The sequence below is a fragment of the Cricetulus griseus genome, chromosome 3 (assembly GCF_003668045.3).
Source record: "Cricetulus griseus strain 17A/GY chromosome 3, alternate assembly CriGri-PICRH-1.0, whole genome shotgun sequence".
NCBI lineage: Eukaryota > Metazoa > Chordata > Mammalia > Rodentia > Cricetidae > Cricetulus > Cricetulus griseus.
Genome location: NC_048596.1, coordinates 101,842,031 through 101,854,706, shown reverse-complemented (window position 1 = coordinate 101,854,706; position 12,676 = coordinate 101,842,031). Strand labels below are relative to the sequence as shown.

At 39.6% G+C, this 12,676-nt stretch overlaps 1 protein-coding gene across 1 annotated transcript in view; it reads left to right on the top strand.

Moving 5' to 3' along the window:
* Nucleotides 1-12,676, top strand: part of Rsf1 (remodeling and spacing factor 1) — a 122,947-nt gene that overhangs the window by 74,034 nt on the left and 36,237 nt on the right. Inside the window, exon 5 of the mRNA XM_027407693.2 lies at nt 3,334-3,488. Coding sequence (XP_027263494.1) covers nt 3,334-3,488 — 155 coding nt within the window. The remainder of the gene's footprint in view (nt 1-3,333; nt 3,489-12,676) is intronic.

The following is a 12,676-nucleotide window of genomic DNA, read 5'->3' as shown; positions in this document are numbered from 1 at the left end:
TGGATAGTGTGTGCTCTGTAGCACATGCATAGAGTGTAAAACAGCAGTGATAGACCAAAGTCCAACTACTTACTGCTATGACTTTAGTCTACTCTTACGCTAACAAGAAGGCAAGGGTCACTAAAGATATCTCATTAAGAACTTTAAAAATAATTTTCTTTAACAGTAGTTCATGCTCATATGACAAACCTGGACTGGATAGGATGACAAAATTTTATTATTCATTGACAATGATTCTGCTCATCCCAGGTAAAATTCTCTACAAAACCTTCATTCATCCCATGTACTGTACTGTAAATGTAACTTCATTGTTTCACCCTTAGCTTAAGAGTAAAAATTTTCCCTCTTTCTTTCTTGGGTTTTGGTTTGGTTTTTTGAGACAGGATTTCTCTTTGGCTGACCTAGAACTCAACTTTGTAGCCCAGGCTGGTCTCGAACTCACAGAGGTTCGCTTGCCTCTGCCTCCACAGTGCTGGGATTAAGAGCATGTGCCACCACTGCCAGGCCAAGAGGAGTTGCTTAAACTCAGGACATTGTGACTCATGCCTGTAATTCTAGCACTTCAGAGATAAGAGGTAGGAAGATCAGAAATTCAGGGTCATCCTGGGCTTCATAGAGTTTAAAACCAACCAGGATACATGAGACTCTATCTCCAAGAAGTAACAGAGGGGAAGGAGCCTTTGTATAACCAGTGAACTCTATGCTTTTACCAGTGCTTGGAACATAACAATTAAAGACACAGTTGTGCCAGTTTAGTACAATTTCTGCCTTCCAACTTTATGTAGTGGTGATGATTAACATTGAGGATTTCGCATATCAAGGAAACACCTTTTAAATTTTTTTAAAATTATGTGTTTTGCCAGCATATATGTGTGTGCACCACATTCGTGCCTGGTGCCCATGGAAGCCAAAATAAGGCAGCAAATTCCCTGGAACTAGAGTTCCAGATATTTGTGAGCTAACATGTGGATGTTGGGAATCTAACCCAGGTCCTCAGAAGAGCAGCCAGTGTTCTTTACCACTGATCCTTCTCCAGTTCCTGTCTATCAGAGATTTCATTACACAGGGAAAAAAAACAAACACAAACAAACAAAAGACCAATGGGAGGCTCTTACAGTAAGCTGGAAGAAATAGGTGTCAACTTTTTAGCTTCAATTCTGATATTTCAGTTGTTCATTCATTGACCCATGATGAAATAGTCAAAATGGTTGTGAACCACCATGACGCAGACAATGGAGGTGAAGATGATGTTAGTAACTGCAAAAGATGTTGTTGTACACTTTGCAGGGGGCATTCATAACAAAATAAATGTCCATTTTAAAATCAGATTTCTAAGATAAAACTTGAAAGAAATTTTGTATGTGTGGATCTGTGTTGGTGGCTCCTTAATGAGTATGTTTGCATATATGGGCAGAGGACAACAGCCTCAGGTGTGGGTCCTCAAATGCTATCTACTTATTTTTTAAAAGAATTCCTCACTAGCCTGGAACTAGGTTCTCTGGCCACCAAGCCCCAGGGATACATGTCTATCTCTGCCTCTCCAGCTCTAAGGTTGCAAGTGTGCACACCATACCCAAGCTTACTAACACTGATGGAACTAGACTCAGGTCCTTATGCTTGTAAGGCAATCACAGCACTGAATAAGCTATCTCACCAGCTCTTGGGAAACTTTTTTTTTTTTTTTTTTAAGATGTTGGGTCTTTTGACATGAGACATAACAAAGGGAAGAATTGCTTAAGCTCATGTTTTCAAAGGTTCCCTACAGTCCATCCTGGTCCTACTGTTTCTGGGCATGAGGTAAGAGAGAATCGTGGTGGTGTGAGCATGTGGTCACGGCTGTCTAGCTCATTCAGATGGCATGCAGAGAAAGGAAATATAGGAATGTACCTGAGGAAGATACACACTCATTCAAATATGCACTCTCAGTGACCAGGACTTGAATAAATTCTATCTGCTTCCTACCCATCCTACCCTCCCAATGCCATTATGGTAGTGCTTTAAGAAAAAATCAAACCAGATTATAATCAAATGCCCACCAACTGTCAGTCAGGCCCAATACTTGGATCTATGGGATCGTTTCAACAGCTATTCGAAGAATATCTCCTTATCATTAAGGAAGGGACTCATTTCTAGATCCCTCAATTGCTCCAGATTTTTCTTGTCACCTTGAACAAAGAAAACTCAGCTATACATGACAGCACATTAGTAGCATTTGGGACACTAAGACAGAAGGATTGAGAGATTGAGAACAATTTGAGCTGTACAATGGGACCCTGATTCAAAAATATATTCAAACTGGAAGAAACTGTACAATAACCTTTTGCCTTTTTTGGTTATGAGCCTAGTCTTTAATGGTTGAGCCATCTCTCCAGCTCTACAGTAGCCTCCTGGTCATAGAACAGCACCACAGGTAGAGATTGAAAACCTGCCATTGGTTGCTGTTAAACATCTGATATTGGCATTCTGGAGCTCCTCTGCTGCCTGGTTTCCCCAAATACATCTTATTACCGGAGTGACATATTCCAGTTATTTACATGTGAACAAGTATAAGAAAATAGTAATTTATTGGGGGCATATAAACTCAAGACAAGTATAATATTGATTCCTATTAAGTGTAGATTGTCCACATAGTTGGTAGAAATAGTATTATCTTTGCATCCTTTTGGCACGATACATACCTTCTTTATTTAATTCAATAAATTATTGGAAATGTTGTGTAAAGTTATCTACAGATTGTATTTATAGGGTATACATGATACAGAGTCTGGGGAAATGGCTGGGTGGGTGAGTGTTGCCCAATTGTGAGGACTGAAGTTCAGATTCCCAGCATCCATGCAGAAGCTGGCACAGTGACAGGCATCTGAAACCCTACCACTGGTATCGGGGTGGGGGAAGGGGCAGAGATAGGTGGATCCCCGGACCTATATTAAAAAATAGCATGGGTGGTAATTAAGGAAGACACTCAAAATACCATACAGAAATTTGAATTGTTAAAAGAGTCACAAACAAGGATTACACTGATGTCCTTAAAGATTATAGAATACTTGAAAAGTATTGTATAATATTGTATCTACCTTTGCTTCCATCCAATGTTGTGTGTTGCTGTTCTATTCAGTAAGGAAGAATATAATTTGTTTGATGAACAGTACATCTTAATGTATGTTCTTTCCCCAATATTAGTGTTAGAATCTGGGTTGTGTTAGGACTGCTCCCAGACTTTGATGTTCTTCATTGTGTTGTTTTCCCCTTATTTTAATTTCCAGTAGCTGCTGTTCACAGAGTTCACTAGACTCAGAAAGATTTTTATGCTGTCTTATTTTTTCCCTTGTTTAGAAATCGAAACGAGTTGGCTGAGACTCTTGCCCTCCTGAAAGCACAAATTGATCCTGTACTATTGAAAAACTCTAGCCAACAGGAAGACTCTTCCCGGGAAAGTCCCACTGTAGAGGATGAGGAGACTAAAAAAGAGGAAGAAACACCTAAACAAGGTTTTTTTGTGTGTTTTCTTTTGCTTTGTTTTGTAATCTCTTCTCTTTTCTATTCTTCCACACAAATATATAATCCTGAATTTTTACCTTAATTTTTCCAATTGATAGCCTTCCTATAAAATACTTTATTTTAAAGGGAAAAATGTTTCTTCTTTCAGACACTTCAAAAGTATAAATCAAATATGTTCAAGTCATTAACATGTGTCTTACTAATTTTAGAGTCTTGGCAGGTGTGGTGCCACTTGTACTCTCCACACTTGGGAGGCCAGAGGCAAGGTGTGCTGAGTTCTGGACCAGCCTGAACCAGACCAGAGCAGTAACAGTACTAAGACTGAACTTGTTCAGGACATGTAAAGATAGATCAGAAACTTGACAATTTTAAACATTTTAGGTTTATAGGGTCTGGAGCATTTCAATCCTATACTTAGCATATATTGTAGTCTTCCCCCACTAAGTGTCTGAACAAGTTAAACATTAAGATCCTGTTTTCTCTGTCTGCAGCCCTGAGATCTACTTTCTGTCATGAATTTGCTTATTGGGAACCTCAGAAGAATCAAAAACTGCTTTCCTTTGTTTCACTGTTTTCAGGTGTCTGTTTTAGTATATGTGTGATGGTTTTCTTTCTCTTTAAGAACAAATAATTCACTGTGTAGGTACCACATTTTGTTTATCCATCAGTGACCATTTGAGTTACTCCCTCCTTAGGCTGTTGTGAATAATCCTGCTGTGGATATACTAATACAGATACCTCTTTTAGTTTATACTTATGCTACACACTCATGGGTGAAATTGCTAAATACTGCTTTGTTTTTTTGAGGCCTTACCATACTTTTTTTTTCTTGAGGCTGAGTCTCACTATGTAGCTCTGGCCCTCCTGGAACTCACTATGTAGACTAGGTTGGCCTCAAATTCTCATCTTCCTCTGCCTCCCCATTGCTGGGGTTAAAGGCATAAACTATCACTCCCAGCTTTTGTTTTGTTTTGTTTTTTGATAATTCATCCTCATAAATATGAAATGCTATCTTATTCTAAATTTTAGTCCCTAATGAGTAATGGTGTTCAGCAACTTTTCAAATGCTTATTGATCTTTTACATATCTGTGAAGATGTATTTATTAAATTCCTTTGTTCTATGTTCTTATTGTATGAGTTAATTTAAGTGTCACAGTGACACTTAAATTAAAACTGTGACACTTAAATATGAAGCTCATATTGGTCTTGAGCTCCTAAGGTAGGTAATTCTTCCTAAGACAGAGTAGCTGGGATTATGTCACCATGCCTGGACTGTCCATTTTTCTTTCTTTTTTTTTTAATTTTTTTTTTGTGGATTTATTTTTTATATTCCAATCCCTGTTCCCCCTCCTTCCTCTCCCCCCCCCACTCTCTTCACTGCCCCCTACCTCCTATGTGCTCCTCCAAGAGGGTAAGGCGTCCCCTGGGAAGTCTACCAAGTCTGTCCCATCAACTTGTTTGGGCAGGTGGACTATCCATTTTTCAAACTGGAGTGGATTGTTCACTTTTGTTGTACTAATTTTTTTTCAAACTTTTAGTTATTTATTTATTACTTATATGTCTAGCATTCTGCCTCTATGTATCCCTGCAAACCAGAAGATGGTACCAGATCTCATTATAGATGGCTGTGAGCCACCATGTGGTTGCTGGGACTTGAACTTAGGACCTCTGAAAGAGCAGGCAGTGCTCTTAACCTCTGAGCCACCTCTCCTGCCATTGTTGTACTAACTCTTAAGTTTATGACAATTATAATTACTTAACCTATTTTTTGGGGGTGGTGGTTCAAGACAGGGTTTCTCTGTATTGTTTTGGAGCCTGTCCTGGAAGTCACTCTGTAGACCAGCCTGCCCTCGAACTCATAGAGATCCTCCTGCCTCTGCCTCCCTAGTGCTGGGATTAAAGGCGTGCACCTCCAACACCCGGCACTAAACCTATTTTCATTGAGTTTACTAATTTTGTATCCCAGCAAATAAAGGAAAGAACCAGGTACTGACTTGTAGAGAAGAAGTCATCTAATTCCAGTGCACATTCATGGTACTGGGGTATGCCTGTGTACATGTATGTGAAGGCCACGGATCAACTCAGGCTTCATTCCCCATTTACCTTGTTTTTTTGAGAATGTCTGTTATACTAGGTCCTGGGATTCCCTGATTAGGCTACACCAGCTAGCAAGTGAGCTCTAGGAATTCTCCTCCCCAGCACTTGGACCACAAACATAAACTGCCACATCAGGGGTTTTTTGCCTGCCTGCCTGCCTGCCTTCCTTCCTTCCTTCCTTCCTTCCTTCCTTCCTTCCTTCCTTCCTTCCTTCCTTCCTTCCTTCCTTCTTTCTTTCTTTCTTTCTTTCTTTCTTTCTTTCTTTCTATGTTGGTTCTGGAGAGTAAGCTTGGATTTGCACCACAAACACTTTCTGAACTGAGCTATCTTCCCACCTAAGTTGACATCTTTAGTATGGGAGAGATATTATATACATATTTTATTTTTACAAATTTATTTGTTTAATTGTTTGTTGGTTTTTCAAAACAGGATTTCTCTGTGTAATAGTCCTGGCTGTTCTGGAACTCACTTTATAGACCAGGCTGGCCTTTAACTCACAGAGACCCACCTGCCTCTGCCCCATGTGTACTGGGACTAAAGGCATGTGACACTACCACTGGTTTTAGTTGTATTTTTTCTTTTTAATGATGGAAGGAATTTGCATTTGCATGCCCTGTCATGTTGTCTCCCACTGGAAGCCTTTGTTTTATGTCTTACATTATGTTCTTTCTTTTCTTTGATGCTTTGAAGAAACTATCCATAAAACAACCCCTGTATGTAGGAAACATTGCTTGAAAACAAATAATCTCCTTGTAGTGAAATGATGTTTCTATAGATTAAGCATTTCTGTAGTTAGATCCTAATTATCATGCTTATTTGTCCATTGTTCATATGATTTCAGGTACTCGTGGTCGTCTTACTAGTAAGCTATGTTTTCATAGATATGTATGAAGACAGAACACCCATACACACTAAAAATCTTAAAAAGTAAAAGTCACATAGAATATGGGTGGGAACAAATAGAATTTTTTTTTTTTCTCTCTGTTGCTCTGGCTGTCCTGGAACTCACTTTGTAGACAGAATGACCTCTCACAGAGATGTAAGATTAAAGATGTGTGTCACCACATCTAGCTGCAAAATAGAAATTTAATTGGCAGTTAACAGGGTTTAGGAGTCTTTAAATTTGATTTTTTAAAAACATTTTTATATTTATGGTGCTGGAGAGTAGGATCAACAGTTAAAAGCACTTTGATACTATTGCAGAGGATGTGGGTTTGGTAGTAAAGTTTCTTTATATTTATTTTATTACTGTGTGGATATGCACATGCACAAGTACATATGTGCCATGTGTGCACAAGCACTTTCCCCACCAGGCCCTTGTTGACCCTTCCTCGGTAAAGGAAAACTCTTCCTACTGTATAATTCAAAAATTCCTCTGTGGGGCCTCAGAGTAGAGGAGGGGAAAAGTGATGTATAGGAGCGCTTCTTCTTCTTCTTCTTCTTCTTGTTCTAATTTATATATTAGTTCTGGTTCGGGAATAGGAGTGCTTCTTAAACTCACGTGTGCTCATTGTCCCCTTGAGGATGTTAGTAGGGATATATTGACTGTAACTGTTGATGCCTTTTTGCAAAGAACCTGTGTGATGTTGCTACACTTGTCAGGTCTGTATAGGGAGGAGCATGGCATGTGGAGGCTGTTTTCTCCTTACTCTAAACACACGTGCCAAGGCTTTTCATATGCCTGTTCCCCAGACACTTCTCAGTACATGCAGCTGGTGTGCTTCCTGGTAAAAAAGAAGCTTCGAGTGATAGAGGACTTTTCTGGAGGGCGCAGGGAGGAGCAGGCTATTGGGGTTCCATTCTCTCGTCTTTCGTGGCACCTAAGGGGAGCTTAGAGGAGAGAACCTGGTGAGTTCACATTTTGCTATAGGCTCAGCCTCATGAACCGCAAAAAATAAAGACGAAATCAACAGAACTTTTCTGCATCTCCTTATTCTGACAACAAAACGTTTATTTTTTAAAGATTTCTTTTTCTTATTCATTCATTTTATAACATTGGACATCTTCTTTTGATGAATCATACTTTCTTGCAAGGAAGTTCAGTAAACTGAAGCACACCAAAAAATAGTTGTTTTTATGAAACTTACACTATATTGGACACAATAACTAACTCGTGTGCCATTCACCTCAGCCTGTTTTGTTCTAACATGATTTCCACAATACTTGATTGCATAATCTAAAGCATAAAACTCAGTAAGTTTTCAGGAACCCAATTGGGTATCAGCAACTGTAGATAATGCTGCAACTTATATATGTTATAGTTTTTCCATACAGGTAAATTTTAACTTATAAATTCTGTACATTAAAAAGATAAGAAACAGTAAGATAGAATCCTCGAACAATGTGCTGTAAGTAAGTTACATAGATATGATCTATCACTTGTTCGCCCCCACTCCTCTGTACCTTTTTTCCTTTAGGGTTGGGTTATACTTGAATAGGTAACTGAAGCCATAGAGAGTAAAACCATAGGTAAAGGAAGCCTACTAGATATAATTACTTCCAGATCAGGGAAATAAGACAAAGACTGTTGTAAGTAGCTTTTCTTAGGTTACATACTCTGTTACTGGCCACCTCAATATTCTAACTGAGATTGTGTGTGTATCCAGAGGTCAGTGTTGATTCTCTGCTTAATTTTTGAAGTACCATTTCTCATTGAACCTGAGCCCTCCATTTCAGCTGTGATGGCTGCCCAGCTAGCGTCAGTGACCGTCTTGTGTCTGCCTCTCCAGCTCTGGGCTAAAGGCAGATGTGCCAGTGCTCAGGTTTTCCATGGCTGCTGGAGTACTTTACCGGTTGAGGCGTCTCTCTCCAGCGCTTCTGTGCCCGTTGATGCTGCACTTTTGTATAACTTAAGAGGTAGCTCATCATTCAAAACCTTATCTCTTATGCTGTCTTCTCAGATGTAGATGTAATGACCACAATCCACAATCTGCCCTAGCGTGAGATTAAAGAAATTTGATTCTTAGTTGGTCACTTTATCCCTCTTGTTCCATCAGCAAATATTGCTGGTGGACTTGGTAGAAAATGGGAACAGCCTTCAGTGTGTGATGTAGATAGATGCAGCTGGAAGGTAGAACGTGGCAAAATTTTAAAAGTGTAGTTGCAATTTGGAAATTAGGCCAAAAATAAGAAATGGTTGCTTAGTACTGGAGAGAATTTTAAGGCCATTTTTACCACTCAAATAGATCTTTAATCAATTAGTCCAATGGCCATGCTTTAGACAACCCCAGCAAGATGATTTTATCATTTCTGTTTAGTGGGTGCAAAGGAGAAGTACATTACTGTAAACTTATGCACAAATCCGAAAATGACAGAAAATAGCCCTGAATATTTTACCAGCAACTGATGTGGCATTAGCATCAAAATCCTGGCATCAGGTGGTGATGCACACCTTTAATCTCAGCACTTAGGAGGCAGAGGCTGGTGGATCTCTCTGAGTTTGAGGCCAGCCTAGTCTACAGAGTGAGCTCCAGGATAGCACAGGCTACAGAGAAGCCCTGTTTTGAAAAACCAAAAGGAAGGAAGGAAGGAAGGAAGAAAGAAAGAGAATTGCATTTAACAAATGTTAAATTTTCCCAAGAATGCTTTCTATAAGCTCCCAGCCAGCCCCACCGTGCCTCTCCAGTTGTCTTCTGTTACTCTGGGCTTTGATTTTCCCCTCTGTCTTTTCCTGTCCTGGGCCTCTCCTTCAGATGCTGTTCCCTCTCACCTGCTGTGGGAGGCCTGATTATACTCTGTAATAAACCTTTTCATCCCTTTCTCAGTTTGTCTGGACTACTTGGTATTTTGTGCCACTTATGTTAGAGCCATTCACAGCACATGGTAATAGCTGCCAAATGGTTAAAATTTAAATTCCAAACGATGGTTGACATTCAAGTGAATGTTCTGGTCCTGCTAAATTGTTGTGCGTTCAGTATGTGCTTTTAGGTGGTATAGTACTAGGAGGTTACAGTGCTTGTAAAGAACACAATAACATTTAATGCCCAGTGATGGGGGAGTATTATTTTAAAGCCTGTGACTTTTGTTTATGCTGCATTTGTTTAACTCTGTGAAGCTGATTCTTTTGCCTATCTATAACACCTGGTGGTCATAATAAAGAGCTGACTGACTATCAGGGAGGCAGGAACAAGAACAGGCTTGGCTGGCAGGCAGAGAGGATAAATAGAAGAGAAATGAAGGAAGGAGAAGAGAGCAAGTGAACATGGAGAGGAGGACATCAGGGGCCAGTCACCCAGCCAGCCACGGAGAAAGAAGGAAAGTAAGGTATACAGAAGTGAGAAAGATGAAAGCCCTGAGGGAAAAAGCAGATGGGTTAATTTAAGAAAAGCTGGCTAGCAGCAAGCCAAGCTAAGGCCGGGCATTCATAAATAATAATAAGACTCCCGTGTGTGATTCGTTTGTGAGCTTGGTGGTGGGCCCCTCAAAAGAGAAAAAACATTTTATTACACTATATACTCTGTTCTAATTTAGAAGGCATAAAAGATGAAAAAGAAACTTGTGAGAAAACGAAGTTGAGGAGAACTCAACTAGCCTTTAGGATAGCTTTACTCTTAATTGGAAAGGACTTTAGTTAATTTTTGTGTTATATTCTTCTGCCCACATGTCAGCTGGTGAAGAAATGTCATTTGAGGGTCTCCAATTCAAAATGAAACTGTAGACTGGCAGTTTTCAGTCCTAACTTAGTCTGTAAATATCTTAAATCTGTACAGCGTTTGAATCTTATTTTCTTTCTTTCTTTCTTCCTTTTTCTTTTTCTTCTTCTTCTTCTTCTTCTTCTTTTTTTTTTTTTTTTTTTTTTTTTTTTTTGAGACAGGGTTTTACTGTTTAACAACTCTGGCTGTCCTGGAACTTGCTCTGTAGTCCAGGCTGGTCTCAAATTCACAGAGATCCTCACACTCTGCCTCCCGAGTACTGGGTTTAAAGGTATGCACCACCTCTGCCCTGCCAGTGTTTGATTTTGAAAGGCTCTGATAAACTTACCTTTTAAAGGTTTATAGTTACTAGTTTTCTGTATACTCGTGATATAGGAAACCATAACCATGATCTAATTCTATCACATTTCCATCAGCTCTCAAAGAGACTGTAATCATTTAGTGGCTGTTGTTCACTATCTCTCCTTTTAGCCCCTGGAACTGGTTATGTACTTTCTCTATATAAATTTGTCTCTTTAGGACATTTTATATAAATGAAATAAGTATTATATTACACCTTTTTGTTTGAGTTCTTTCACTTAACATGTTTTCAAGTTTCACCCATGTGTGCTTTATCAATATATTGTTTTGAAGGATGAATAATGTCCCTTGTATATATGTAGTACATTTTGTTTGTTCATTTACCACTTGGACATATGAGTTATTTATTTATACTTTATAGCTCTATGAATAATGCAGCTGTAAACATTCATGTGAATTTTTTTTTTTTTTTTTTTTGTGGGAATACGTGATTTGTAGGTGTTGGCTGGTGCTAAGTACCTAAGTAAGGGCTTCAGGAATACATTCTAGGCATACACAATACTCCTGAGTTACATCTCAGCTTTAGAAGTGTGGTGGGTTTCCCCCCCTTGTTCTTTTTTGGGGAGAGGGACTGTTGGTAGTCCTGGGAATAGAACAAATGGTCTCTTGCATGATGGTTGAACATTCTACCACTAAATTGACCTAGAACTTAATATTTTCCTGCCTCAGCCGGGCAGTGGTGGCACACACCTTTAATCCCAGCACTCAGGAAGCAGAGGCAGATGGATCTCTGTGAGTTCAAGGCTAGCTTGGTCTACAGAGTGAGTTCCAGGACAGCCAGGGCTGTCTCAACAAAAAACCCCAAAAAACACAAATCCTCCTGCTTCAACTTTCCAAGTAGTTTTACAAGCCTGCCCCAGCTCTATGTGTGTGTGTATCATTGGGAATTGAACCTCAAGACTCACATATGCTGTGCTATCACTATGCTACCAAACCACGCCCTCAGTCCTTAACTTTACTGTTTTGTTTTGATTTTTCTTTTTAAGTAGAAGGTTTCTGAGTGGCCCAGGCTAGCCTTGAGCTTGCAGTTCTTCTGCCTCATACTCGCTAGTAGCTGTTTATATGTGCCTGACTTTAGACCACCATTTTCACAATAGAAATGAGATAACCAAGTAATACATGAATTGCAAGACCCTAACATAGGAGTAATTCAACACTGTACATGAGGGTAATCATAGCAGACTAGGCAGAGAAGCAAAATCTGGCCTGCCACTTGTTGTAATCATTAATAAATTTGTAAAATTTTGAAAGTAGGCAGAGAGGTGTACATTGATAATTCCAGTACTTGGAAGGCTGAGGCAGAGAGTTCATCATGAGTTTTACACTAGCCTGTTCTATATAGTGAGTTCTAGGCCATCCTATATACTACTTGATGAGACTATCTCAAAACAGAACAAAACAATTTTGTTTGTTTCTTGTTTGAGCCTGGGTCTCAGGACACTGCCTAGGGTGGTTCTGAACTCCTAGGCTCAAGTGGTTCTTTCCTCAGCGTCTCAAGTTGCAGAGACCACAGCCGGGGACCACTATACTGAGCTGTCAGTTCAATTTAACTTTTGTTTTGTTTTTTGAGACAGGGTTTCTTTGTTTAACCACCCTGGCTGTCCTGGAACTTGCTTTGTAGACCAGGCTGCCTCAAACTCAGAGAGCTCCACCTGCCTCTGCCTCCTAAGTATTGGGAGTTCTGGGATTAAAAGCATGTGCTTCCACCACCTGTCGTAAATTTTACCAATTTGCTTAGCATTTTTCAGTAGCTTTGGGTTTAGTTTATGACAATGTGACTTGTAAGACTTAGAAACAGGAAGATTGGGGTTGGAGAGAAATGCAGACTCTGCAGTGTTTAGTGTTAAGTGTATTAAGAATCTGAATAAGATTAGATGGCCTTGATGAGCTTTTTTTATTGGTAATTCTCCTCCAGGAGTCTGCCAACAGTTCTTGTTTCTGTCTTTCATCTCTTTATTCTCAGAACCGTACCAGTGAGACCTCATTAAGACAAGTGAGATGGAGACACCACTGAAAACAGAGTAAACTGCAAGAGATGAGGTCTGAAGCAGGAGTGGTAGACTCTGCC